Source organism: Triturus cristatus, chromosome 6 (assembly GCF_964204655.1).
Source record: "Triturus cristatus chromosome 6, aTriCri1.1, whole genome shotgun sequence".
Classification (NCBI taxonomy): Eukaryota; Metazoa; Chordata; class Amphibia; order Caudata; family Salamandridae; genus Triturus; species Triturus cristatus.
In genome coordinates, this window is record NC_140589.1 from 887689232 (window position 1) to 887716378 (window position 27147).

The 27147-nt window shown below is 44.0% G+C and overlaps 1 protein-coding gene across 9 annotated transcripts in view; it reads right to left on the reverse strand.

Annotated features, from left to right (window-relative positions):
* MAP7 (microtubule associated protein 7) overlaps window positions 1-27147 on the reverse strand; it is a 733773-nt gene that overhangs the window by 86086 nt on the left and 620540 nt on the right. For all 9 annotated transcript variants that reach the window (XM_085611524.1, XM_085611525.1, XM_085611526.1 and 6 more), the window contains 2 exons: window positions 9224-9328; window positions 403-453 (listed from right to left, as the gene is read on the reverse strand). In XM_085611524.1, coding sequence (XP_085467650.1) covers window positions 403-453; window positions 9224-9328 — 156 coding nt within the window. The remainder of the gene's footprint in view (window positions 1-402; window positions 454-9223; window positions 9329-27147) is intronic.

Sequence of the window (27147 nt, forward strand, 5' to 3'; positions counted from 1 at the left end):
ATAAAGTCAAGATAAACTATGCTTCTAAAGGAAAATCACCTGGGTCATGTAGGCTCTATGAGCTTATATGATGCCTGCCAGCGAGATAATCGGTTACGAATATTGACTCAAACAAAGAATTCTCCAGCATTGTTAAATTTAAATTCAAATTGGATTACTCTGAAAAATCGGTACAGTGGTCAGTGAAATGTCTTATAAGGAGGTCAGCTTTTCAGGAGTGTTTATCTAAACACTAAAGCATACAAAAGAAATTGATGAGAACCAATCTTGATGCATGAGCATTAGCCTACATAATCGACGATCCTTGTAGAATGTATGTGGTGCATTGTACCCCTATAAGCTCTGCAACACCCGTAAATTGTATACACACTATATGAAAGCAAAAGAAAGGAAAATGTGTACCTTGTCTGTACCTTCACTTCGCCGCGTTCTTTTCATAATCTCCTCTAACCGCTGCAAAATAAAATGCAACAGAATGCATTAAACACACTAGTGAAAATATTAAAGAAGCAGATTATATTTGGATATGTCATCATGCAAGTTTCCATTAACTGTACTGCAAAAATAAGGCTTACCTCTGTATGTGATATACCGCCCTAAGTGGCAAGAGTATCCCCAGACCTGGATTCCGTGCTTACTGCACCAATGCAACCAAGCTACATCTGTCTGTAGAGCCCCGGTCAGAGCAAAACCGGTCTTTGTTTGCTTCGGTTGCTTGTTCAGTGAGGACCTGCCCTGACAGTTTGGGCTAGACTGTTCCCATTGGAGCAGAGTCAAGACTGATTTGGATATGGCTGGGTCCAGTCAGAGGTGGCATGTTGGGCCAAGAGCGATGGGTTAGAATGCTACCCCATGTGACTGTAGTGCTTAGACAAAGTGCAAGCATTTCACCCCTTTTGTGTGTTTGATTTTACCTCTCTATATATCCTTAAATACAAACATTTGCAATGAGCAGTGAAACTTAATAAATTCAGGTGGCTCACCTGTAAAGTTCATTACCATGCTACCCAGAAAAGGCTGTGGATGGGTGGCACGGGAGGACTTCAGGCTGTGATATGAATGAGAACTTGTTTACACAACTCAAAAATAAGCACATCTTGAATGCTGCATTACGAGCTCATGTGGCTAAAATAGGCACATTGATGAGACGATATACCTTAAAGTTAGGAAGTGTCTATTGGGCATTGGAAGAAGAAGGTGAAGAAAGAAACACTGTTATCTGAATGCATTTTTAGATGTGTAACTCTCCAAGTATAAGCTAAAACAAATGCTTAATGCAAATGAGCTGAGACAAGTATGAGGTGCGCCTGACCGTTAAGTATGAAGCTTGCAAACACTGTCAGCAGATGTATGCAGAAATGTTGCAAATAATTCTGAAGGGTGAATAATGGCATGAAGCGTTTGTATTGTTGATAATGAAGAGGCACATTGCAATGTCCTGGGAATCAATAGGAGCCCCCTTCTATGTCAAAATGAATGGCTTATGTATTTAAATGAAATTGATATGAACCTAAAATTTAGCCTTGCCTTTCCAAAAATAGAAAAAAGAAATCACTTCTAACACCTTAATAAATGGGTGAATCCTTGTCAAGAAACAGTTGCCAAAAAAAGACCTGGTTAACTTAAGGATACAGCAATGTGGGGAAAGGATGTTAAATGTCTTTGTAATCACACCACTTACAACGGTAAACAACGTTTACTATGAATCTTTTAACCCACAGTGAATTACAACGCGGTCGTTACAACGACCGCATTGTAATTCTGCATACTATTACTCCACAAGTCGGAACAATGATTTGCGGAGGGGGGAGAAGGTGTTGAATGTAAAATACAACACCTTCCCTACTGTCCGCACAGTGGAGTGGAATAGTAAATTATACTATACTATTCCAACATCCAGCGCCCCCCATCCGCAAGTCGTTGTTATGACTTGCGGGGTAATGGGATGCAGAATTACAACGTGGTCGTTGTAACGACCGCATTGTAATTCCCTGCAGGGGAAAAAGACTGTGTGATAACGTCATATATTCATAAAACATATTCGGCAAAGTCCTGATCCTCAAACTTCAACCACTCAAGAGTCGGTCATGGAGACTCCTGAACTACTATAGCAGGTCTAGTTAAGAGAGAACCCAAATCCATAAAGTTTAATACGAGGAAAGGTGAACCCTATATTGAGTAGTACTTCCCCCTATAGATCAATTATAACCACCCACAGCAGGATTACCCTGAGTCTCCAGGGGAGTGAAGAAATCAGAAGTGAGAGGGAGTAAAGTTGGAGCCTTCTCTTGGTCTTACTCACTATAGTAATTGGTTTGGTACTTCAAATTCAGACAAATAAGAAACTTTAAGCCCACAACAAAGTGGTCATGGTCTCCTTGAACAAAGGAAGAAATATAAGCCCCTCTAGCTCAGATAACACATTTCTACTTCGTTATGATCAGCAAATTCAAAATCAAAGAAGATATGACATGGAGAGATTCACTACTCTTCTGCCCACCAGATGAGAATGTGTCTCTCTTGTAGCAGTTTCTTCTGAGAACACTGGCATTGTTTCTATAAAGTTGCAAAAACACAATAGAGAAATCTCCCCAAACAATATATGCGTCACTTTTCCTATGACCACAGGGGTCTCACTGATAATTCATCTGACATGACTAATGAGAAATAAGTAAACGGGTCTAGTCAGCCTCTCATCTTTTCAGGACTGAAAAAATACATATATGAGTGAGGTTACTGTGACCACTATTATCTGCAGTGCATGAATAACAAAGTGGGGTTCTACCACTCTACAATGCAGATCTGATTAACTGCTGTCCCCATTCTACCTGACGGGCAGTTGAAACTGAGCAATCAACTTCATTTATACGACTGACCAGGGAAAGTTGGCAACTATCAGAGTTATCTGCGCCACTTTCAGTTGTGAATTCTGGGGCGGGCTAGGTGTGCAAGGTGTGCTAGGTGCCCAGAGAGTAAGTAACCAATTATATTGCACAATTTGCAAAACAAGGAGGAAGGGGTTCGCTGTATAATTTAACATTGTTCTACTGTCCCAGTGACCTCAAATGAAGCAAATCTGATTGTTCAATCTAGCTTTACTCAAAGGCGGCACGAAGTACCAACCAACGGTGGCACAATGTCAGAATTTGTATGGCACACACCTGAGTAATCATTCAAACTTGTCGTCAGTTACAAGAAATCTCAAAAACAGAATGTCAGAAGGATCGTACTGCACGTTCAAGAAAAACTCTTTAGTGCAGAAGTGGTGAATGAGGATGACATCTGCTCCAAGCCATTAACCTTGGTTGTATTGTGACTTATAACGCGCCCCAACCTCGAGATTTGATTAAGGAGAATACACATGGTGAAACGTACACAGTAATGCCTGCTCGACCCACACAAATAAATTCAGGTGCTAAGCAGTAACAGACTTACAAAGTTAAGTAAAGTCAGATGTGTTGGATTAAATATGCAAAATTCTTGCAGAGTTAAAACACTTATGAAACCTACAAATACATACAAACTATACTTGGAAGAAATCATTTCAAGACACTTAACACAGCCTAGACAAGAAGAAATTGTGAGACTTGGTGAATGCAGCTATGACACTTTAAGGTGTAACAGGTAAAGTGAATTGCACTTTGGTGCCAGCAAAGGCTGTTTGATGTGGGAGTCATGCCAAAGCTCAAATACAAGATATCATTTTAAGATGTTTCTGTAAAGGCAGTGGTTGTCCCCACAGCTCTGAGTCAGTCAGGGGAAGTTCCCAAGGCAGCTACTGACTTTCCACTTCCAAGCTTTGTGTTATATTTTAACGTTGGCTGAGTTTATGTAAGGTTGTTATCAGATTCCAAAAATCTGAAAGTGATACATGATTTGTCAATGAGAAAAAGGTTTCTGAACCAAGATTTTATGTTGATGTACCCGGATAAAGAATGCAGGCAGCCGAATGGTCTGCCGTTCTCTCCTGTAGGGCAGCTTGTCTGAACTGGATATTGGCATAGTGACTGACGTTGTGCATTTGCTCACCACAGAGCAGTCACATTCAGAATTGGGAGGTATTCCCTCAGGGCCTAAGATGGATGGCTCCTATACCTGGGTGGAGGTGGTGTCTCTGACCAGCCTAAATAAATGCTCAAATCCCTACTGGGTACTAAACTTAGTGAGTGAATTTCCAATGCTCCAATGCCATTTTTATCATGACCTCCTTAAATGCCGTGTCTTGTGTACAACCACCATTGTCAGTGGTGGATAGGCTCCTTAACCACCTCCCATTTTACCAATATTTCAAGTGTTACAGTTCTCTCACCCATTAGAACAATAAATGTATGATCAACTAGATTGGTGATCCTACGGCAGATACAGCAAGCAATTAATTTTCAAGAGTTGTCAGGTTCAGAGACATTTATGCATCAGTGATCTTCAGACTTTTCAATTACATGCCACCCATGTTAAAAAATATATATATAATTGTCAGGACCCCCAAAACAACAAATATTTTTGACAATTATTCCATACCAGTGGCAGCTTTAAACATATTTACAAACTGCATTGTATTCAGTTACCACTTCAGCCGCAGCACTTCTACTATGGCAGAGCTGTGTCGCCCCCCGCCAGCTGCTTCAAAATGGCAGGAATGAAAAAAAAAACCAATAAAACACGTTTTAATATTGTTTTACTTTTCCTTTACTGACAAGTCTTTGGGGGCAGGGCCATGGGGGACAACAGGAGCAGGAGGACTGATGATCAGTGCGCATGACGGTTTGGCAATGCATCTCAGGCCGGCCAAACGGTCATGCGCACTGAAGCTCTCTCCAACCCAGCTGCATTGCTGGGTTGGAGACAGCAGGCCCGGTCTCCCATTCTCCCTGGGAGCGCAAATCATTGGCGCTCAGGCCAATCCTGATGCTGGTGTCATAACATGAGAGCAGCATTAGGATTGGCTGCACTGGTCTGGTAGCCTGTGTGTGCGAGAAGAGGAGCAGATTAGCGCAGCCCGGACAACGGCAGGTAAGTTTTTTTATTTATGTATTTTTTTTATTTTGTGCCCCCCGCCGTGCCAGCTGACTACAGTATCACTTAGAAAATGCAATCAAATACATGCCTGTCAACATGCTATAACCAGTTTGGTCCCCTTAAAGTAGAAAAGTATCCAAAGTGTGATCCTGTGTGAACGAGGAGAGGGATTTTGAAGGTTATTGGGACCTCCTCTCCTTAATACGTACTCCCTGTTAAGACATGATTGACACAAGATGATACAAAAGCCCATTTCAGAGTGGCTTACTGTCACTCTGTTTCATTAAATACATAGCACTGCTTTAAGCAAAATGCATCTCTTGGCCAGTGCCTGGCACCTTCCTCCCCAACCTCAACAGTTCATCTTTTTTTTTTTAACAAACTTTATTGAGCCATTGCTCAGTGCACATTACAATATAACAAATATCCATGGCATTTTTCATTTTAAGTGTAATATTAACTCATCTGTTTCCATAAGAAAATATACACATTTCAACCCTCATATCCCTCACTTCCACAGTGCTATGAATGTAGCATGCAGGATCATATATGTGCATTTCGAACATCTCCAAGTTATCTTGGCTCAAAAGGTCATCATAGGCTTCCCAGGGGAGGCCCACACCCTAGTTTGAAGACCTCTAGTATATAAATATTATGTTGTATGTGATTTCACATAAAAACAAATTTACAGACTACGAATTTTGAGAAATACTTGTACCCAAACTAATTATTCAAACTTTTTACGATGAAATTGCATTTACCATTTGTTGGAAAAAATGCACTTTTTTTAAATTGCCTTTTACAATCCTTTTGATTTTAAAATGGGTAAATGCTATTAACCTTGAAAATGGATTGCCGGTTGTATTTCCACTTCCCACTGCTAATTTTTCCCCCTCCACATTGTGTCACTATCACCTTACTTATTTCTCTATTCCAGTGTTTCGTGGAGGACAAATGCCCAGCCTGTTCCTTCTCCCACGCGTAAAATTTGTTAATTTTCTCCCTCCCTTATAGTCCTCCTTTTCTCAAATTCTTTTTCTTTCTGGGGGGACCATTCTGTACTTCCGCTCCTTTATCAATCATTTCTCTATCCTGTCTTCCTCTATCTTCGTCTACTTAACTTTTTTCAGCTTCATTATTAAAACTAAGTTCTTTTAAAAACGAGATTTTCTTTTTTTTTTAGAAAACCAATAAAACATGTTTAATTGTTCTTGTGTGTTTCTATTAATAAAATCAAACTTTATTTCTTTTTTAAAACATGGGGTTTTGAATATGCGGGGTCTCCAAAATGATGTTCTATTATTTTCTTTTTCTATCAATTCATATAATATAATTTGTCCGTTTGGCAATAACCCACCAAGGTTATTCTATTGAGTCGAAGGCAACTCTCAAGGCCTTTTCATCAAAGTCTCAAAGTAATTTATTTCAGTTAATTACAACCATAATATTTTACACCGCTAAACCAATGAAAACTTCTTTCTCACATTAAATTATAATTTAGAACACTTTCCATTTAAAATGCAAAGGCTAAAATTATATAAAAAGGTGATGCTTGCATGTTATAATATTCTTCACCATCAGCTCGAATGTAATAGCTTTATAGGTCTATTTAAAAGTCCATTTCTTATCCTGCCTTTGTCCATGTTAAAGTGCAAGCGTGTTTGTGCAAAATCACCTTGAGTCTGAAAAGTAATTCATTATTTAAAGAAAGTCCATTTATACATTTTCAATTCGTTGTTTGTTTCAAAACTTCTATTATTTCATCCAGAAAAAATCACAACTGACAATCCAGCCAACGCGTTTCGTTCAAACTGGATAAACCGAACTGGCCGGACGACGATACGCAGTGGATGTGAACGCGCAGCATCACAGAAAAGAACCTTAATAAGGGGACAGATGGCCGAAAGCTAAACTTGCAGTACTACTATCAGCACTAAACATTGAGCCCTGATGATGTCCAGTTTGTACGAAACGCGTTGGCTGGATTGTCAGTTGTGATGTTTTCTGGATGAAATAATTGAAGTTTTGAAATTCAATTCCTTGAAAGATTGCCTTCGTTTCTCAACCATGTATGTGCCCTCTGGGTATATTGTACTAGGCATGAAGAATTTGTCCATTTTGCTCTGCAAATGGTCAGAAAAGTGAAAAACTGCAAATGAGGGTTCTGCACAAAGTTTTACAAACCTGTGCATAATATGCTACTTCCACTATAAAAAAGAAATATAACTTATTTATCTCAACCCACATAGCATCATTTTTCAAGGAGTATTATTTCTTAAGTGTTCTTTGACATTTTAGACCCTTAACTCCAAGTCTTACACTTTCTTGAACCTGTTTTTAAAGCAATGGAATGAATACCCAGTATAGATCCAATTCTTCTCCAGGTGTTTCTCCTTTCAAAACATTTAGTAGACAAGGCAGTGGACCAGCATTACTTACGTTCTGATTCTCTATTTTCATTTCTATCAAATCAGATTCCTTGCTCGCTGGTAAGAAATGTTTCTTATGCTTTTTCTAATTGCTTCGAGCTCTGTAGCCTATTCAATCCATTTATTTCTCTTCAGAAGCGTAAAGAGTGAGGCTGCACACCTTTGTTTCTTTCTGGTACGCCTCTGGTCTAAGTAAAATCGTCATTTTTCGGGTCGCAGCTCTATGCTCCTTGAACCTACAGTCTCTCAGTAGCATGACCCTACTCACAAGGTCAAATCTGCACACCCAGTCACACTGAACATGATGTCAGTTTACAACATCAAATTTCAGTTAGTACAGGACATGTTCGAAATGTACTCCAGTAGTTCTATTCGAGTCAAGAAGAGTTTGCATAAAAACACCCTTTTCCTGTAGTATTATGATAGGTATTCTCCCTGAATCAAATTTCAAAGCTGCTTGCCACAGCAAGAATAGCCAAAGTAAGCTGTGATACATGTCTGAGCAATATAAATCAAACTGTGTGATTACTACATTTTAATATTGTCACTTTGTGGACTCTTCCTCCTTTTGATGTCTATGTTGCAGTCGTTTTTCCATATCTTGGGCATTTACATAGGGCTTGGGACAATGCTTCCATTCTGGCTTTGTGTCAAAAGGACCACATCTCCATCTGGGGCTGAGCTTCACTCTCCTCATCAAGGCCAAGTGTTGGTCATGTGGCACCTCGCAGGGATGCAGTTGTTTGCAGGTCCTAGCGTCCCCATATCACACGGGTTGTGTTTAATTTACATTTTGGTGCCATACCAATACCTTATGAGAATAACAAAAACAAGCATTTGCAATTGTAATAGATTTCTCCTTGTTCAAACCTCTACCTGGAACCCAGGCAATGGCAAAGACATATGTTCCCGTTTTGCTGAGGTTAACCAAGCACAACTCAGCCAGTACACACCTGGATCAGTTGTTCTCTTCTTGGAGTCCACCTGACCTTTAATGTATTAAAAAAGAATTACATTTTCACCTTGGCACAATCGTACCATGGCTGCTCTGAATATGCCAGTGATTATCAACATTGTGCCCAAGTGACCATTTTGGGGATTAGCAGCCTTGTGCCAGGGCCACTACTTTGCAAGGAATTACTATTTTAGTTCCAGGAACATAATGTTGCCAGAAATTACAACGATGGTTGCGCCAGGACACGTATGCTGCCAGAAATGATCACCATTGTGCCCGGACCGATATGTTGTTATGAATTAGCAACATTGCACCAGGGCCAACATTTTACCAGGGATTACCACCAGTTGAACAGACTAAGCATGCTGCCAGGGATTACCATCAATTTGACAGGGCCAACGTGTTGTATGGGTTTACCAACATTATATTTCAGCATGTGGCTAGGGATTATAACCATGGTGCAATTTCAGTGCATCTTTTTTTTTTATTCACTGGGCCACTGCATAAGGTTGAAACCATAAAACAATTCAGCTGTCCACTCTGAACTAATAAAAACTGCCCTTGACCGGTTTCCGCCTGTTGGGGCCTCATCAGTGAGCTGCAGCTTGAGGCCTATGGCACAGTGAGCAACTGGACCCACATCTTGGCATAGCCGTTGCGCAAAAGGCAACTAGTATGTTATGGTTTTGAAGGCAATTACATACAATTGATTTTTTTGTTTTTTACTTTCAGTATCAATATTCTTTCCCATATCCTTTCAATACCAGATGTATGAGCTACAGGTCTGACACCAAACCACCCTGCAATGGTTATGAGCGTTTACCTTTTTCCTTTCTAGGCGCTCTTGTTCTTCTCTTTGGAAATGTTTTTCACGCTCTGATCGAATCCGCTCTGCTTCCTCTCGCTGGCGAGCTTCTTCTTCTTCTTTCTGAAAAACGATAAAAAGAGAAGGGATCTGGGTTACACTACTTTAAAAAAACAAATCACTGTTGGTTATTATTAAGTAATCCGTGTAAATTGTCAATAAACATAATAAAGGAAGGAAATGTCATGAACTACGAAAAGGAGAGCATTACTACCAAATTGTAGGAGCAAACCAAAGATTTTCAACAATAGTTTGCACAAAACTACTAAGGAAGGGTCCTTTCACGGAGGGCCTGAAATTGCTGAATTGCCTTAAGAGATGGAATTTTTACACTGTCATGGGAAAAAAAATCTGAATTACCAAATTAAGAATGAAAATGGTTTAATGTCAAGTGTTTAATAAAGAGTCTCTTGACAACCAATACCATTATGTAAGGTTGATCCAAGGTAGAATGTGAAAGAATTACATATGCTACAGGCAAATAATTACTCTGCATTCAATTATATGTAATTTCTACAAACATCAGTGAAGTCTATATGCTTAAAAAAGTTATGCATGGTTCGCTCTCAAGTGCCCTTTTTTTCTTTAAACCACAGACGCAGTTCTATTAACCTTCTCCAGTGTGCACGCCCAAGTTCTGCATATGAATTGCCCTCTACTCATAGCCTATCAACCAATGAAAAGTACACATTGTCCCCTACTTAGATGGAACAGCTTTCATTACTCTTGCTCATACATTATTAACCTGATAGACACTCACTAGTGGTCTTAGAGACAAAGCATCCAAATAAACACTATCACTTAAACACTTGGGGGCACTTTGGTTTGTAGTGTAGTAAGACAGGTTTTAATTTACTGGAGCAACTAGAAACAGTAGTCCTTGCAATCAATGTACTGAAGAGATACACTAAAGAAATGTGTCAAAAGCAGGTCCAGTTGTAGTATACATCAATCAGTGAATTTCTGATACCCACTCTGAAAGTATCGTTAAGGTTTTGAATCCACATCTCAAATCAATGGTCATCACCCTCGCTGTTGCACTAAAACCTCTTCAAACTGGACCTCTTCGTAGAGGACCTTGTGAAGACCCACTTACAACCACGCGGCCTGTCGAGTTTTTTTCTCGGTGGCGAGAGCGCATCGAGTACCTGGTGGAAAGCCCAGGCCAGGAGCTCCCCCCAGACCAATCCTGGCGCGTATCTTTAATTTCTGGGATCGAGACGCTATCCTGCAAGCGGCTCGGATCGCCCCGCCGATTCGAATAGACAACCAGGTGGTCACGATGTACTCGGACTATACTGCAGCAGTGACGAAGCAGTGACGAGACTTCATGGACGTTAAAAGGGAACTACGCGCCAGAGAAATAAAATACTCCATGCTTTTCCCAGCAAGGCTGAGAGTGGAGGCAGAGGGGAGAGCGTGGTTTTTCCTGACACCTGAGGAAGCTCGGGACTGGCTGGAGGGATGGCGCCCCACGGCGAGGCCTGCCAAGATCAAGAACCAGCGGCAGAACAGACAACGAGAGTTTCAGGGATCGGGATCTACAGAACCAGGGGACACGGTAGAGTGAGTAACTCCAAACAACGAGATAGATCCGATGGACTGCCCCGGAGGGCGCGCTGGACGTTCGGTGTGCCCACCCTCCACCCTGATGGTATACTTGCAGAGAGAACCGTGAGACGTTGAACTGATGCACGTGGCAAGGCGACTGAACACCCTGCTACTATGATTCGGGACTTCCCAGAGCTCTACTGGCAGCTGTAACCCGCTCCTCCGGGGGGCGCACAAACCCTCCCACTGACCCGAGACCGGCACATGCGTTGCCGGAGTGAAAGAACCTTGAGCCCGTGGGTGAAGGCCGCCTCGGGAACAAGACAGAAGCCGTGGCTGCATCGTATGCTAGGGGGGCATCAGACGCTCTCAGACAGACGCGCTCCCCCCCCACGCAAGTACTGTTCAGGGATCCAAGCACTCTGCTCAGTTGGGGAGGTAGGGAGGCAGGGAGGGGGGTGGGGATGATGGGGAACAGTTTTTGGTTTCAAGTTTTGGTTCATATTTGTTTTTACGAAGACATTTACATCGACAGGATAAGGTTGGCAATGCACGTAGTCAGGGTACCACTACAGGTAGATATGTGAATGACACACACCGACTCACTGACAGGAACTCCGGATAGCCCACTCCGCAACGCCATGGGTCCGGCCCCCCCTAACGGTGCTTTCATGGAACGTAAACGGACTGGGACATAAGATTAAAAGGGGGCTAGTCCTTCAGTATATCAAGCGTAACGGTCCAGCCATAGTCTTAGTACAAGAGACGCACTTAACGGGCTCGGCCATCAAAGCCCCCTAGACAGATGGGGTTATACTAGGATGGTTCACTCAGAATTCACCTCAGGCTCCCGAGGCATCTGGGTTTTAATAAATAAAGGCTTCCCGCTTATACCCATTGACTCAAAAACAGATGACCAAGAGCGCTTTGCAGCACTAACATGCCAATGGAAGGGAGTCCATATAACTTAGTCTCGGTGTAAATGCCCCTGCGTTGCACCAAACGGCCCTCCCAGCCCTCAGCACATTCCTCTTATCCCTAAAGCGGGTGACACTATCATAGGGGGAGACTTTAATGCGGTAATGGATGACTCTCTGGACAAACAACCTCCCAGGGACCCCTGAAGTGCCCACATTAAACTATCAGACTTTTTTGAGGCCATGGGCTTGTTGGATGTGTGGAGGGAGATCCACCCTGAGGATAGGCAACACGCATACCATTTGGGTGTTCATAACAGCCTCTCCAGAATGGATTACATATTTACGCTGTCGGCGGGACTGGATCGCATAACGGAGATTCAGCACCTACCACGTGGCATATCAGATCACTCACCAATATACATGTCACTCTCCTCCTATGATGTGGTACGCCGGAGGGTGTTCCCCATATACCCAGGATACCTCCAAAACCGCACATTAAGTAAGAAACTACGCACAACCACAAAACATTACTTCACTGACAATGCACACTCAGAGTCCTCCCCAGTAACTCTCTGGGAGGCATATAAGACAATGCTGCGCGGCCAGGCGATTTCACTGATTGCCAGGCACAAAAAAAATAAATCGCAGAGACAACAGCTGGAGAGCCTTGAACAGGAGGTGGCAGCCGCCGAGGCGAACCATGCGCGGGAGTTGACCCTTGCCACTTCACATGTGCTGAGCATGGCACAGCAGGAATACAAAGCGTATGCGTGGGAGACGGCAAAAGCCAAACTCATGGCGACTAGGCACACTATTTATGAAGCAGGCGACAAGGCAGGCAAACTCCTGGCCTAGTTTGCCAAAAAAGACAGAGCCAGTAGGTGGATAGCTCAACTTTGTCTGGGGACCGGCGAGATGACAGGCGACCGGCCGCAAATAGCGGACTCCCTTACTTCTTATTATGAGAAGGTATATACGCCAATGGCCACTAACACCCTGGAAGACAACCTCGCCTTCCTTAAGGATATTCGCATGCCCTCATTGTCCGAAGAGGCCGTCTTGGCGCTCGAGGCCGAATTACCCGAGGACGAATTAACCTCTGCTATTGCGGCACTCCAACCAGGGAAAGCACTGGGCCCAAATGGCATACCAGTGGAACTCTATTAAAAGATGACTACACACCTCACGCCCCATTTGCATGAGATGTACAAGGCTAGCCTAGAGAAGGGTGAACTCCCAGAGGACCAGCGACTAGCGACTATAGTCGCGATTCATAAGATAGGAAAGCCGCCGCAAGACTGTACTTCCAACAGGCCAATTTCCCTTATAAATGCCGAAGCTAAGATTTTGGCCAAAACCCTGGCGCTTCACCTCCAGCCATATCCCGTCACATTGATCCACCCCGATCAATCGGGCTTCATGCCCCACCGGAATACGGCCCTGAACCTTTGTAGGCTCCAGGGAGTCATAGCTCGTAGTTCCATAATCGCGGAAGATGCAGTCATCCTTTCGCTTGACGCCCATATGGCTTTTGATATGGTGGAATGGCCTTTTCTTTTCGCGGTTCTCCAACACATGGGATTTGGCCTCAAATTTTGCACCTGGGTACGGCTTTTGTACACTAAGCCCATGGCACATGTCGAGGCAAATGGCCGCATCTCGCAGAATTTCCCCCTAGGTAAAGGTACGAGGCAGGGATGTCCACTCTCCTCTCTCCTGTTCGCGATGGTATTGGAACCACTCGCGGCGTGGATTCGCCAGGACCCAGTTATAGTGGGACTCAGGAGGACAATGGGGTGGGAGGACCGAATATCACTTTATGCAGATGACATTCTACTATATATGACATCTCCCGCTAGATCACTAAACTGTCTCTTAGATATCTGTGCGGCCTATGGCAGAGCCTCGGGCTACACCATCAATCGGTCGAAATCACTGCTATACATTCTCCAAGCTCCCCCCTCCCCCCCCCCGAAACTACCTTGTAACTGTGAGATACAGATAGCGGAACGGGGTTTTAAATACCTCGGCATCTATATTACCCCTCAGACGGCACACTTTGAAGAAGAAAATCTCATGCAGCCATTGGCCCGCTTCCGCCGCGATTTTAAGCACTGACTCTCTCTCCCTCTGATGTTGCTGGGTAGAGCAGCACTTTTCAAAATGATGGAACTGCCCAGATTTTTATACGTCCTGCAAAATACCCCCTCTCACATTCCCGCCTCCTTTTTTGCCCAGATGAATACTGAAGTCACCAAACTCCTTTGGGACGGCGGAACAGCCCGGATCGTTATGAAAAAACTAACCATGGGGTGGTGCGATGTTGGAATTGCCCTACCGCATATACAGACCTATTACTGGGCAGCGCAACTCACTGCAATAAATCAATGGCTTCACACGCCTCAGGAAGAACCGGCATTTTGAATGGATTGCTACCTTTTGGGCACAGAAGGGATAATGGGAGCATTGTAAATAACAAAGAAATCACAGTACACAGGTCCTACGGCCCACAAACTCCACATCTGGCATGAGGCGCAGAGGGCGTTGGGGTGGCAACTAGGGAAACTGAAAAACACCAAGGGTTTCCGACAGTGGGATATTATTGGAATCTCCAGGGTGGGGGACCTGTGGCAGAAAGGGAGGGTGGTACCATTTGCTCAGTTGCAAAACACATACAAATTGGTGCAAACCGAAACATATAGGTATGCCCAAGTCTGTCCTGTCTTGAGGGCAGTGATCCTAGCGGACACGCAATTACTCGAGTACTCCCCACTAGAAGACAGATTACTTACTGACCACCTCCAGGCGAAAGCCATTCATTGACGTATCGTGAAATAATAAACAATCAACAGGATTCTACAGTAGCCCTTAAAAGTAAGTGGGAGATGGAGCTGGGCGACCTAGACGAGAGTGACTGGCAGACAGCCTTGATGTCCCCGCGGGAAGTAGCAATTCCCTCCACCCTCCGATTACTCCAATTAAAAATCTTGCACCGCATTTATTATACGAGGCCCCTGGTCCACAGAATAGGCAGGGCAAAGACTCCATTCTGCCTTCGACAATGCAGTGCGGAGGGTACTTTTTGGTACACTCTCTGGGACTGTCCGGGGATCGCTTCATACTGGACCTCGGTCATACGCACTATGTCACAGGTTACTAACGTGGTTATTCCGCTTGCTCCAAAATGTTGTTTACTTAATATCTAGGAGCCCACAGACTTGACTTACACAGATCAGGACTGGGTAACGTTGGGGTTGACATTAGCTAAACGAAACATAGCACAGCGGTGGGGTTCGGATCAGTCCCCAACGTCTCAGCAGTGGTGTCAAGACATGGACTACACAATGGTGGCGGAGAAATCTGTTTACGCCCACAGAGGATGCCCTAAAAAATGGACGCAAATCTGGGGCAAATGGAACCATTATCGGGGCGACATCTGCGAACCTCCCCGACAAGAGCATATATCGGACGATAGTAACTAATCTAAGCACATGGAAGATACAAGGCTGGCTGTGTTGGACTATTCCCAGGGGATGCGGGGGGATTAATAGAGTTAGTGTTCTACAATGTGAAATTGTGCCATGTTTAGTGGTGCCCAGATTATTAATGTATGCCATTGATTATCCAGCATTGTATTGTAAACCTGTCGATGTAAATCAACATTCAATAAACATTTTTTTTTTATAAACCTCTTACAATTACCCCACAACATAACATAATAAAAGGAAGGGCGGGACTGAAGGTACGAGAGAAACCAGCCCTTCACTGGCTATTAAGGGTATTTCATTTTCTTTCAAGACAGTTTCCTTAATACATACACCATATCCCACTATAAAATACAGTTTTGAGAAATTCCAATAATTAGAGTGAAACCTACTTATGTCTCAAATGAACATAAGCAGTGGCCTTTGTACATGGGTGGTGGATCAAAAGAGAATGTGAATGGGACCCAGTCAACCACAATGCCATTAGGTGTAAATCCAGCTGTCTGGAAACACGCTCTTGCATCTTTATCCACCAAGTGACAGGGACTCATCATGGTAGTCTGGAATATTCTTCATTACTTAAATTAGAGAGAAATGGCTTCTGTGTTGAGAACAGGAAGGACAGAGATTCATTTGTACAGCATAACTGTAGTATTGGAGTACAAGGGACATTAACACAACAATGATACTTGTGGAAATAGAACACTTTTTAAGATGTGTAAAGTGCATCACTGTATCTTAAGGGTATTTGTGATCACCTAAAGCAGCTGAGAATACTATCTGAAATGAGATAGTATACCAGAGAGACATCTGAGCAGATATGAGTAAGTCATCTTCTGAAAGCATCTGACGGAACACTACTTTAATTTCTAGATCTAAGTAACTATACAAGTGGGCATTCTTTTTCTTATAATACCCATCTCTATGGGGTGTAATGAAGACGACAGATAATCAAAGTAGATGGCTTCCACCAGAAAGCACATTATTAGGCAAAAACATTCACCTGGTATACACAGTAAATTATGAGTAACTGCAGTGACAGGATGTCGGTCCTTTATCAATACCTCACTCTATAAATTGGTGGCCTTTAGCTCTAGGAGAGGCCTCTACTCCAGCCCTTGTGGGAAAACATTTAGGGATCATCATTGATGCAGATTTAATCCAGGCAAGCAAGCGAATGCAGTGTCAGCTGCTTGTTATTTTTATATGTCCGACTGTTGCATAGAACTCTCCCACTTCTCCCTAAGAGAACCTGTATTCCAATAATGTTATGCTTTGATTTATATCTGTCCTGGACTACTGCAATGCTTTTTGCCTAGCTTGCTCCGCATATAGATTGTTCAGTCTGTAAAGGGTACAGAATTGGGCTGCTAAGTTAGTTACAAATAGAAAAAAACATGACTCTGCTTCAGCAGCTTTGAAATAACTTAATTGGCTACTTATTTGGCAAATAATACAGTTTAAAACAGCCTATCTAGCCCATAGGGCCTTTTATAAAACTGGTCCTGTTAGTATCTCAGAGAAATTCTCTGAGGCAACGCTCCAAACAGATCCTTAAGATCCGAGACAGAATGTCTTTTTCTAACCCACCAAAATAAAAGCAAGAAGAAAGGTGGAAGATCCTTCTCCTTTCTAACTTCCAAGGTTTGGAACAATCTTCCATTGTCTCTGAGAACAGAATTTAAGCACAGGAAATACCGCAAGAAGGTTAAAAATATACAGTCAACTCTAATTCTGTCTGCTTCATCATTGAACCATCAGGACACCCCACAGGGTAATTGTTGCACTTTATAAGTGTTCTTTGTTATAAAGATCATCAATGTGTTATGCTGAAATGACAAATTGGGCAGGGCATTATGGCTTGGCCAGGCAGATAATATGTCATACTTAGTAATGAAAATCTAATTTCACAATTGGTCTTTTCAGGCTGAGTGATCTATATGCTGTGGATTTGGTTTTGATCACATTTGTCCTATGAAGTAACAAGTTAACAGTTACATTACAATGACTTAAAAGGGAAAACATTTATACAACATATCGATCAAAAATAAGTAGAGCCCTATGCTAGAAGGCACGTTTTATGTGGCTGGGATAATTTATCTTGACCTACCGCTTGCAGCAACAGATCAAATGTTCATGTTTGCAAATGGTTCAGTCACAAATAATTTGGAACTAACACCTAACACTTTGTCAGAGTATGTGCAACTTGGCCTAATCAGGCACCCACACCAAAGGAAAAAACACAGGGAGAAATTCAGAACAATGGTAGCGCTCTGACCATTCATCAAGTGCTATTTCAACACAAAATGTCGTAAAACACAGGATTACAGCACAAGATCTTCAAAATATATAGATGTCATTCATTAACAGTTACTCATCTCCGTATACTGAGGTTTAGGGTTAAGGGAGGGATTGCTGGCATTTTTGGATGGGACACTTGACCTCTGTAGATTTTGGAGTCTTCACATACAACTCTTGCAGGTAGTTAACCATCCTGCAAACGCAAGTAAATTTGCTCCTGTTAAAGCAAGGAGTAAGTGCCTTTCCATGATAAGAATGGGGGGGAAGGGAGAGGAAATGTGTCCTCATATTTAAGGTGAAGAAATAAAGAAAGAAATATATGGCAACCCTATCTCTATCACACAGGCTGGTCTTCAGTTTTGACAGGACTCCTTGAATGTAATGTTGCTATTGGGAACAGACTTGATTTAGCGGAGTAACAAGACTCACTGTGAGAAGTGACCAGGTCCCCAGCGCCACTCACCTTCTGGGGTCCGCCATTTACCCAGGTCCGGGGGAGCCGGGAGAGTCGCCAACCGACCCCAAAAGTCCTTCGCAACGGCGACGGAAAGGATAAACTCCCCCCCTTGTCCTCTACACTTGCAGGAACAGATCGTCGACGTTGAGGGCGTGGTAAGGGGAGGGACTAACCCCGGAAGCACTGAGGACCCGGAAGTGAAAAGGGACGAGAGACGCCAGATCGAGGAGAGAGCGGACAGAGGACGGGAGGAATCGAGAAGCGGAAGAAAAGAAGACGTAGGACGCGAGGACGGAGAACGAGTCGGGACGAAGAACGAAGGCAACGAATATCCCGAAGAGGACGAGAAGTGGTCCGAGGAGTGGTGGTCCCCACCGGAGGAGGCTGGAGGGCGGCCGCAACTCAGGAGAGTTGCGGCGGAGCCCGTGAGTAACCCCGAGCGAGGGTGAACGGAGAGCGGTTGGCGGGAGGGACGTGGTATGAAGGGAGGGATTGTATGCTGACACTGAGAATTGTTTAAGTAGGTCTGCACTCGCCTGGTATTCACCCTTTTTAAAGTTGACTGGGGAAGCAGTGGTCGTAGGGAGGAGGAAGAATGGGGGCTCCAGAGGAGTAGCGGGCACTTCCAGTCACGCTAGCACACCCAACCAACCCTCCAACCCTGATTCCCCTTCCTATACCTCACTCGTGATCACTTTTTCCTTTGCCCCCCCCTGACTTTTAGTGGAATTCACCTTCAAACACGGTGGTCTAAAACCCGTGGCATATCTATTATGAGTATCTGACGGTTCCTTATTTTCCTCTCTCCTATGAGCCTCCGTGGGACAACCGTTGGTCCAGGAGAACAACCAGGGCACGGGATGTCCGAAGACGAACTAGGAGTAGCCCGAAAGGAAGAAACATCCGCAGGAGGACCAGGCAAAACAGAAGAGCCCGAGGGGACAGTTAACAGCCCTATAAAATCTTCGAGTGGCCCCAGTCCTGTTATTTCAAATAAAATCCGCCGAGTATCCCACTATATACAGCCTCCTCGTCTGATTATCCGACCTGCCCTCCCACAGGTGGTGTCAGAAGTGGGATCCCCAGGAGACATGGAGGCTGTACTGAACAAAATGGCGGAAAATCAGGAGAGTTTAGGAAAGGCGATGGAGAGATTCCTCACGGTGGTGGAAGAAGACCGGGGGAAATTACAACAAGTCCTTACCAATCAAGGACAGGCACACGATACTACCATGGGGAAAATAGCAGACGCCCTGGGACAACAAAGAGGCCCCAGTACGCTACCCTCAGTCATCCTCCAGAAATATGTCAGCGGAGAAGACCCGGAATATTTCTTCAATAATTTTGAGCGAATGGCGTTAGCAGCAGCCTGGCCAGCCGACAAATGGGGACAATATCTAGGGCCCTTGCTATCAGGAGAGTTGCAAGCCTCATACCAAGCCGCAAACATCTTGGGAGTGACCCCGTACCCCGAGATAAAACAATGCATCATGGAACGATTGGGCGTTGATGATGAAACTTACCGGCAGAGACTCCGACAGATCAAAGAGGGACCCCAAGAAACACCCCGGGCCCTATATTTTCGGGTAAAGGATATGGCCGACCGGTGGTTAAAACCCACCACTGCTACCAAGGATGATATCATGGCCAAAATATATTTGGAACAATACTTATCCTCCCTTCATCCTCCCGTTCAGAAATGGGTTAGACAGCATGCTCATCTGACCTTGGAGACCACTGTTGAGATAGCCAGCGCCTACAGCCGAGCCCAAGAGGCACAGAAGGGTCGAGAGGAGCACCCTTGGAGATCAGGGATAAGCGGGATTCCTCGGCCCTCCCGTCCTCCGCTGGGCCGAAAGCCAGACCCTGTTACCGTTGTCCCAGGTCCTCCCCCTTCAGACCTCAGGGCCCTCCGGTGTTCAGACCTCCCACACCCGGACCCCAATGTTTCAACTGTGGGGGTTTAGGACACATAGCCCGGTTTTGTCCTCAGAACGAGGAACCCATGAAGATTGGAGTTTCTCGGAACTTCAGTTGTCTTACCTCGACCCAACAACCCCCTCCGTACCGCTGCGGGGTCTATATAAATGGACAATCCATGACAGCGTTAGCCGACACAGGCTGCCGACAGAGTGTCGTTCGACCCCAGGATCTAGGTCCTGCATGTGGGGCTCCTGATGGAACGGTACACATACAGTGTGTACATGGGGATACTAAAGCTTACCCCACCACTCATGTTCACATACGACACGCCACAGATTCTGGCTCGGATCTAAAAGTTGGTCTAATTCCCCGTCTCCCGGAGCAACTCATACTGGGGAATGACTATACACACCTATCAGACTTACTCACGAAGTCAGCTCCTGATGAGAAGGATTGGTGGAAAGTTGCTCCCTTCTCTCAGGACGAGAATCCCGAGTGGCCACCCTCTAAGGTTAGAAAATCCAAGAATCAAAAACGGAAAGAAAAGGGTCATCCGGTTTCCGCTTTTCCAATACGGACAGAAGAGAGTCCATGGGAAACAAACCAAGACTTTCGAGCTGCCCAGAGATAGGACCCCATTCTACAAGAAGCGTGGAACCAAGCCAAAGACCAGGTAGACCCACTACACGTAGGACCTCAATTCTTTGTCAAGAACGGCCTATTATACAGAAAGGCCAAGCCTGCGGACAACCCACAGTTGCTAGTTCCCTCCCCTTTCAGGGACAAAGTGCTCTACTTAGCCCATAGTCATTTACTGGGTGGACATTTCGGGGAAGAGAAAACAGAACAACTAATATTAGAGCAGTTTTATTGGCCGGGCATCTACAAACAAGTGAAAACCTATTGTCGTGAGTGTCCTATATGCCAAAAAAACAGCAGGTATAGACCACCAAAAGCCCAGTTGCAACCCCTCTCAATAATTGATGAACCGTTTTGTAGAATCGGAATGGATATTATCGGTCCTTTACTACCTTCCCGTAGCGGATGTCGCTATGTGCTGGTTCTAGTGGACTATGCTACTAGGTTCCCGGAAGCCGTTGCCTTAAAACATCCCGATGCCACCAACATAGCTAAAGCCATGATAGCGATATTTTCCAGGGTGGGTTTCCCGAAGGAAATATTAACAGACCAGGGAACCCCGTTTGTGTCCAAATTAATGAGACAAGTATGTGCCCAACTAGGGATAAAACAAATAAGAACAGCGGCATATCACCCCCAGACCGATGGTCTGGTAGAGCGGTACAATGCCACCCTCAAGACCACATTAAAAAAACTCCTGGATCTAGAAACGAAAAGATGGGAGGATATGTTACCCTTAGCCCTATATGCGATCCGATGCAAAGTCTAGAAGAGCACCGGATACTCCCCATTTGAGCTTCTGTATGGTCATCAACCTAGGTCCTTAATGGACATGATGCAGGAGACCTGGGAAGCAGAACCAGACCACTCCAAACCACTAGTTGAATATGAAGAGCAGCTTCGGACCCATCTGGGACAAATAAGAACGATAGTGAGGAATAATATGGAAAGAGCACAGGAAGCCCAAAAAGTACAGTATGACAAAAAAACAGAGTAGAACCTTTTCAGTGGGAGATGCCGTACTACTCATGATGGCCTCCTCCGACCATAAACTGTTAGGGCAATGGCAGGGTCCATATATAGTGTTAGAAAAGGTGACTCCCGTTACGTACAAGCTCGAATTAGATACAAAACGTGGAACCACCCAGGTATATCATGTGAACCTCTTGAAACGATGGGAAGGGCCTCTCCCCTCTTTGGTAGGGACCGTGAAAGACACCCCTTTATATGTACAATGCATTGATACGGAGTTACCCTCCAACTTGAAGTCAGAGTTAGTGACCACTCTCTTGCCCCTACAGGACATCTTCTCCTTAACCCCAGGAAGAACCACCTTGGTGGAACACTCGATAAAAACAAGTGCAGGAAAAACGGTACGCCTTCGTCCTTACCGGATACCGGAGGCCCGTAGAAACATCATACGAGAAGAGGTACAGCAGATGTTACAGATGGGTGTAATAGAACCCTCCACAAGTGAATGGAACTCTCCAATAGTTCTTGTACCGAAGCCAGACGGTTCGGTACGTTTTTGTATTGATTTTAGGGAGGTCAATAAAATCTCGGAGTTCGACACTTACCCCTTGCCCCGAGTGGATGAGATGATAGAGCGGATCGGTAAGGCTAAATATATTAGCACCCTGGATTTGTGTAAAGGGTACTGGCAAATACCCCTTAGGCCCAAAGACCGAGAAAAGACGGCCTTTTCCACTCCCAATGGGTTGTTTCACTTTGTGGTACTCCCCTTCGGGCTGCACGGAGCACCAGCCACCTTTCAGAGAGCTATGAACCGTATACTACAACCACATGAAAGGTATGCCGGGGCGTATATAGATGATATTGTCATCTATAGCGAGACCTGGGAACAGCATCTAACTCACCTCTGTGATGTGATCCAAGCATTGGGCAGTCATGGTCTCAAAATCAACCTGGCTAAAAGTCACTTGGCAGCCCAAACCGTAAGGTACCTGGGATACCTGTTAGGAGAGGGAGTCATTCGGCCACAAAACAACAAATTATCGGCCATTGCACATATCATATTCCCTCGTACTGCTCGAGAACTCCGGGCCTTCCTGGGACTCCTGGGGTATTATAGGAGGTTCATACCTCGGTTCTCCCAGATAGCAGCCCCCCTAACAGATCTGTTACACAAATCAGTAAAAACCGAAGCTATGTTAGGGAATCCCAGCCCCGCAGTAGTTCATGCCTTTAACACCTTGAAATCCACCCTAACTTCAGACACCGTGTTGGCCAGCCCCAATTACAGCTTGCCCTTTATTCTGCAAAAGGACGCCTCCGATCAAGGGCTGGGGGCTGTCCTGTCTCAAATAACACCCCAAGGGGAGGAGAAACCCATACTATATATTAGTAGAAAATTGTACCCCAGGGAACAGAACTACGCGGTCATTGAAAAAGAAGCCCTGGCCATCAAATGGGCCATTGACGCCTTGAAATATTATTTGGAAGGAAGGGAGTTTACCTTGTATACAGATCACGCACCGTTAGAATGGTTAGCACGTAACAAGGGAAACAACGATAGAGTACTACGGTGGTTTTTATCCCTCCAACCGTATCGATGTCACACTAAACACCGTAAAGGAAGCGAGCAAGCAAATGTAGACTTTCTATCACGATTTCCTCAAGCAAACCCCCCTATGGGAAGGACAGCAAGGGAAAGGGGATGTGAGAAGGGACCGGGTCCCCAGCGCCACTCACCTTCTGGGGTCCGCCATATACCCAGGTCCAGGGGAGCCGGGAGAGTCGCCAACCGACCCCAAAGGTCCTTCGCAACGGCAAGGATAACCTCCCCCCCTTGTCCTCTACACTTGCAGGAACAGATCGTCGACGTTGAGGGCGTGGTAAGGGGAGGGACTAACCCCAGAAGCACTGAGGACCCGGAAGTGAAAAGGGACGAGAGACGCCAGATCGAGGAGAGAGCGGACAGAGGACGGGAGGAATCGAGAAGCGGAAGAGAAGAAGACGTAGGACGAGAGGACGGAGAACGAGTCGGGACGAAGAACGAAGGCAACGAATATCCCGAAGAGGACGAGAAGTGGTCCGAGGAGTGGTGGTCCCCACCGGAGGAGGCTGGAGAGCGGCCGCAACTTAGGAGAGTTGCGGCGGAGCCCGTGAGTAACACAGAGCGAGGGTGAACGGAGAGCGGGTGGCGGGAGGGACGTGGTATGAAGGGAGGGATTGTATGCTGACACTGAGAATTGTTTAAGTAGGTCTGCACTCGCCTGGTATTCACCCTTGGAAGCAGTGGTCGTAGGGAGGAGGAAGAACGGGGGCTCCAGAAGAGTAGCGGGCACTTCCAGTCACGCTAGCACACCCAACCAACCCTGATTCCCCTTCCTATACCTCACTCGTGATCACTTTTTCCTTTGCCCCCCCCCCCCCTGACTTTTAGTGGAATTCACCTTCAAACACGGTGGTGCGGTGACGGTGGTCTAAAACCCGTGGCATATCTATTATGAGTATCTGACGGTTCCTTATTTTCCTCTCTCCTATGAGCCTCCGTGGGACAACCGTTGGTCCAGGAGAACAACCAGGGGACGGGACGTCCGAAGACGAACTAGGAGTAGCCCGAAAGGAAGAAACATCCGCAGGAGGACCAGGCAAAACAGAAGAGCCCGAGGGGACAGTTAACAGCCCTATAAAATCTTCGAGTGGCCCCAGGCTTGTTATTTCAAATAAAACCCGCCGAGTATCCCACTCCAGCCTCCTCGTCTGATTATCCGACCTGCCCTCCCACACTCACATTACTATAATTACATGCTTTAGGCTGGCATTCTTCTGTCTGGAATTGTAGTACTGGGCATCAGTAATGAATTACCAGTAGATATTGTGATGGGTGAACTTGTTATAGTGTATTCTTAGTAGCTATAGTGCAATAGGTTGGCATAGTATGCATTCTAGTTTCACTGCTGTAGTAGTGCTGTGTTTATCGTGCTGTAGTGTGACAATTTTAGTGTATGAGCACGGCAGTGGGAAAGTCACAAATGTATAGAGAGAGCTGAGCCATGGTTCTGGATTGGTCCTAAGAAGCTAAGTAAGACCCAGGCCATTGAAATATCTTCTGTGAATCGCATGACATACAACATGTTAAAACAGGAAGATAATATTTACAATTATAATCATTTTTTATATTGTTTCCATTTTATATCAGATTACAATACTGCATCCAGTCAAAATCATAATTATCAAAGATAAACTTATAATAATTTAAAACCGAATGCCCTGGAGATGTCAGCTTGGAGTGAGCCACAAGACTATTGCACTTCATATATTATTATTACGAATATGTGAATGGGAAACATTGTAGTATACTAACCATGATATAAATAGGGCTTTTTCTGTACTTCTCAGACTTTGAACTGCGGCACTCTGTTGTGCTCCCAAATTTTGCAGAATGAAAAAATGCAACACATTGAGTTCAAATAGATTGCCCAAGAAGGATCTCACAATATGGTCAAAATATAAGCGAAGATTTCCCAGTCAGACTGTATGCAATACAGCTACAGAAATATCATTGCCTCTAGTTTATTGGAAAGCCAATGCTTTGCTTAGCGTTGTCTTTCAAGTGTTCAATCTGAACATAGGGTTAAATAATGCAGGCATGCAAAGTACACACATTGCATGTAAAAAGTATCTGACCCTATGTAAGGAATCTTTCTAGAAACCGATAAAGCAAATAGAGTAGTGAACTGATCACTAAATGGACAGGACAACAAAAGAGAAGGATTGTCTTAAAATTTTGCATAAGTACCCAGAGAGCACTTTGGGGAAAAAAGCAGTATGTATTGTAGTCCATAGTATAAAGTTGTACTTGGGGCTAGCAAACCACTTTAAATTCAATTAAATCAGATTCTTTATTAAAAGTTCCCAAGAATGCTTTATACAATCACCTTTAAGCACCATTGTAATATTCACTCTTAAATGGCTATTCATATCCAAAATGTATTAAACGATTTAAAAAAAAAAGCTCATAACAGACACTTATAGAATACAGAAAAAGTTAACAGCTTTTTAGATTGTATCAGTTCACCATATAATAAAACTAGCTCAACAACCGCCGCAACAGAACTTGTGCAAACGCATGTATGTCTGTAACATCTTACACTGGGCACAGACAAAAGTCACATTTATGAGACATATTAGAATTACTTTGATTCCAGTGGTTGTCAGAAATTGGAAATCCACAAACTGCATATGTACTGCTAACAAGTAGAACATAAACTAGTGGCATCCTTTTTATGACCCATTCATGATTAAATGTACTGAATAGGATTAACTTTAACTAGTGTGTGTTTCACTAACATAGCTTGCTCCATTATAGGCAACAGTAAAACAGTGGGTTAATTGATTAAAAACATGACATGTTTTCTTTCAATACTGGAATTCCAAAATGAGAAGATTCACAACATTCTGGAAGAAACATGCTGAATAATACCCGAAAAACCATACTATTTGGGCAAATTATTGATAAAGCAGCCCAACTACATTATGGTCTAGTCAAATTCCTTTTAAGTTTGTTAAAGTGAAACACTTTCCAAAACTTGCCAACCTGATATAAGTTATTTAAACCTGATAATCGATATTCATATAGGAGGCTTGTTGGTATTTTCTGTTATGTATACTTTCAATAACATCTCTATATTACATTATCCACATATGCTAAAAAGGCAAGCAGTGCCGCTCCCACCTACATAACTACCTATCAGATACGTGCAATGTGGCCTCAGAGGTCACTAGAAAACGGATCTGTAACCATTTTAAAGACCATATAATTAACACCAACATTCCTGGCAATTGACTTAGGTCGAATACCCAAAACCATTAATCTTGTTTTTACATAGTTGAACTGCATGTAATTTTCCTCTGCGTAATCATTTAACTCAGATAACAAGCACTGAAGATTAACGAGGTTTGGTCAAATAAGACATCATCAACATACATTACCATTGATAGAGGGGTGTCCCCTAAGACAGGCAAAAAGAGAACAGAATTTGGACAGTACATCTAGTAAATAGGCAACATGATGAAAAAAATAGAGGAGTGCACGTATGCACCCCTGTTATAGAGTGTTATGAACAGAATGGCACCAGAGAATTATTTCATGGACCTAACAAGCACCAGGAAGCAATTATCGGGATGCATGGACTCCAATATATCGAGGGTATTCCCTTAATTCAGACAGTGGACTGTCAGCACACAATATTGTAAACACAATAAAAAAAGGCAAAGTCAACAGCCTCTATATATTTTCTACCTGACATTTTTCAGCCATAGCTCTCATTGTAAAAATATTATCAATAGTTCCTAAACCCATTTTGTTCTAAGGGGATCAACTTGTCAGTATTACTAATTCCTGGAGCTGCCTTAAGATAGCGCTGGCAATCAGAAAACCCGCAGAATCAAATAAAGCTACTGCCAGATAAATGGGCAGGTTATTTCTAGAGCTCTTCTTCAACACTGTGACAAATACACTATCATGCCATGATGGACGGATTTGACTGCTACTAGGCTACCATTAAAAGAGAATAAAAAACAAATCACAATTTTCACACATATTCCATATGATCTTTTATATACTAAAATGAATATGCC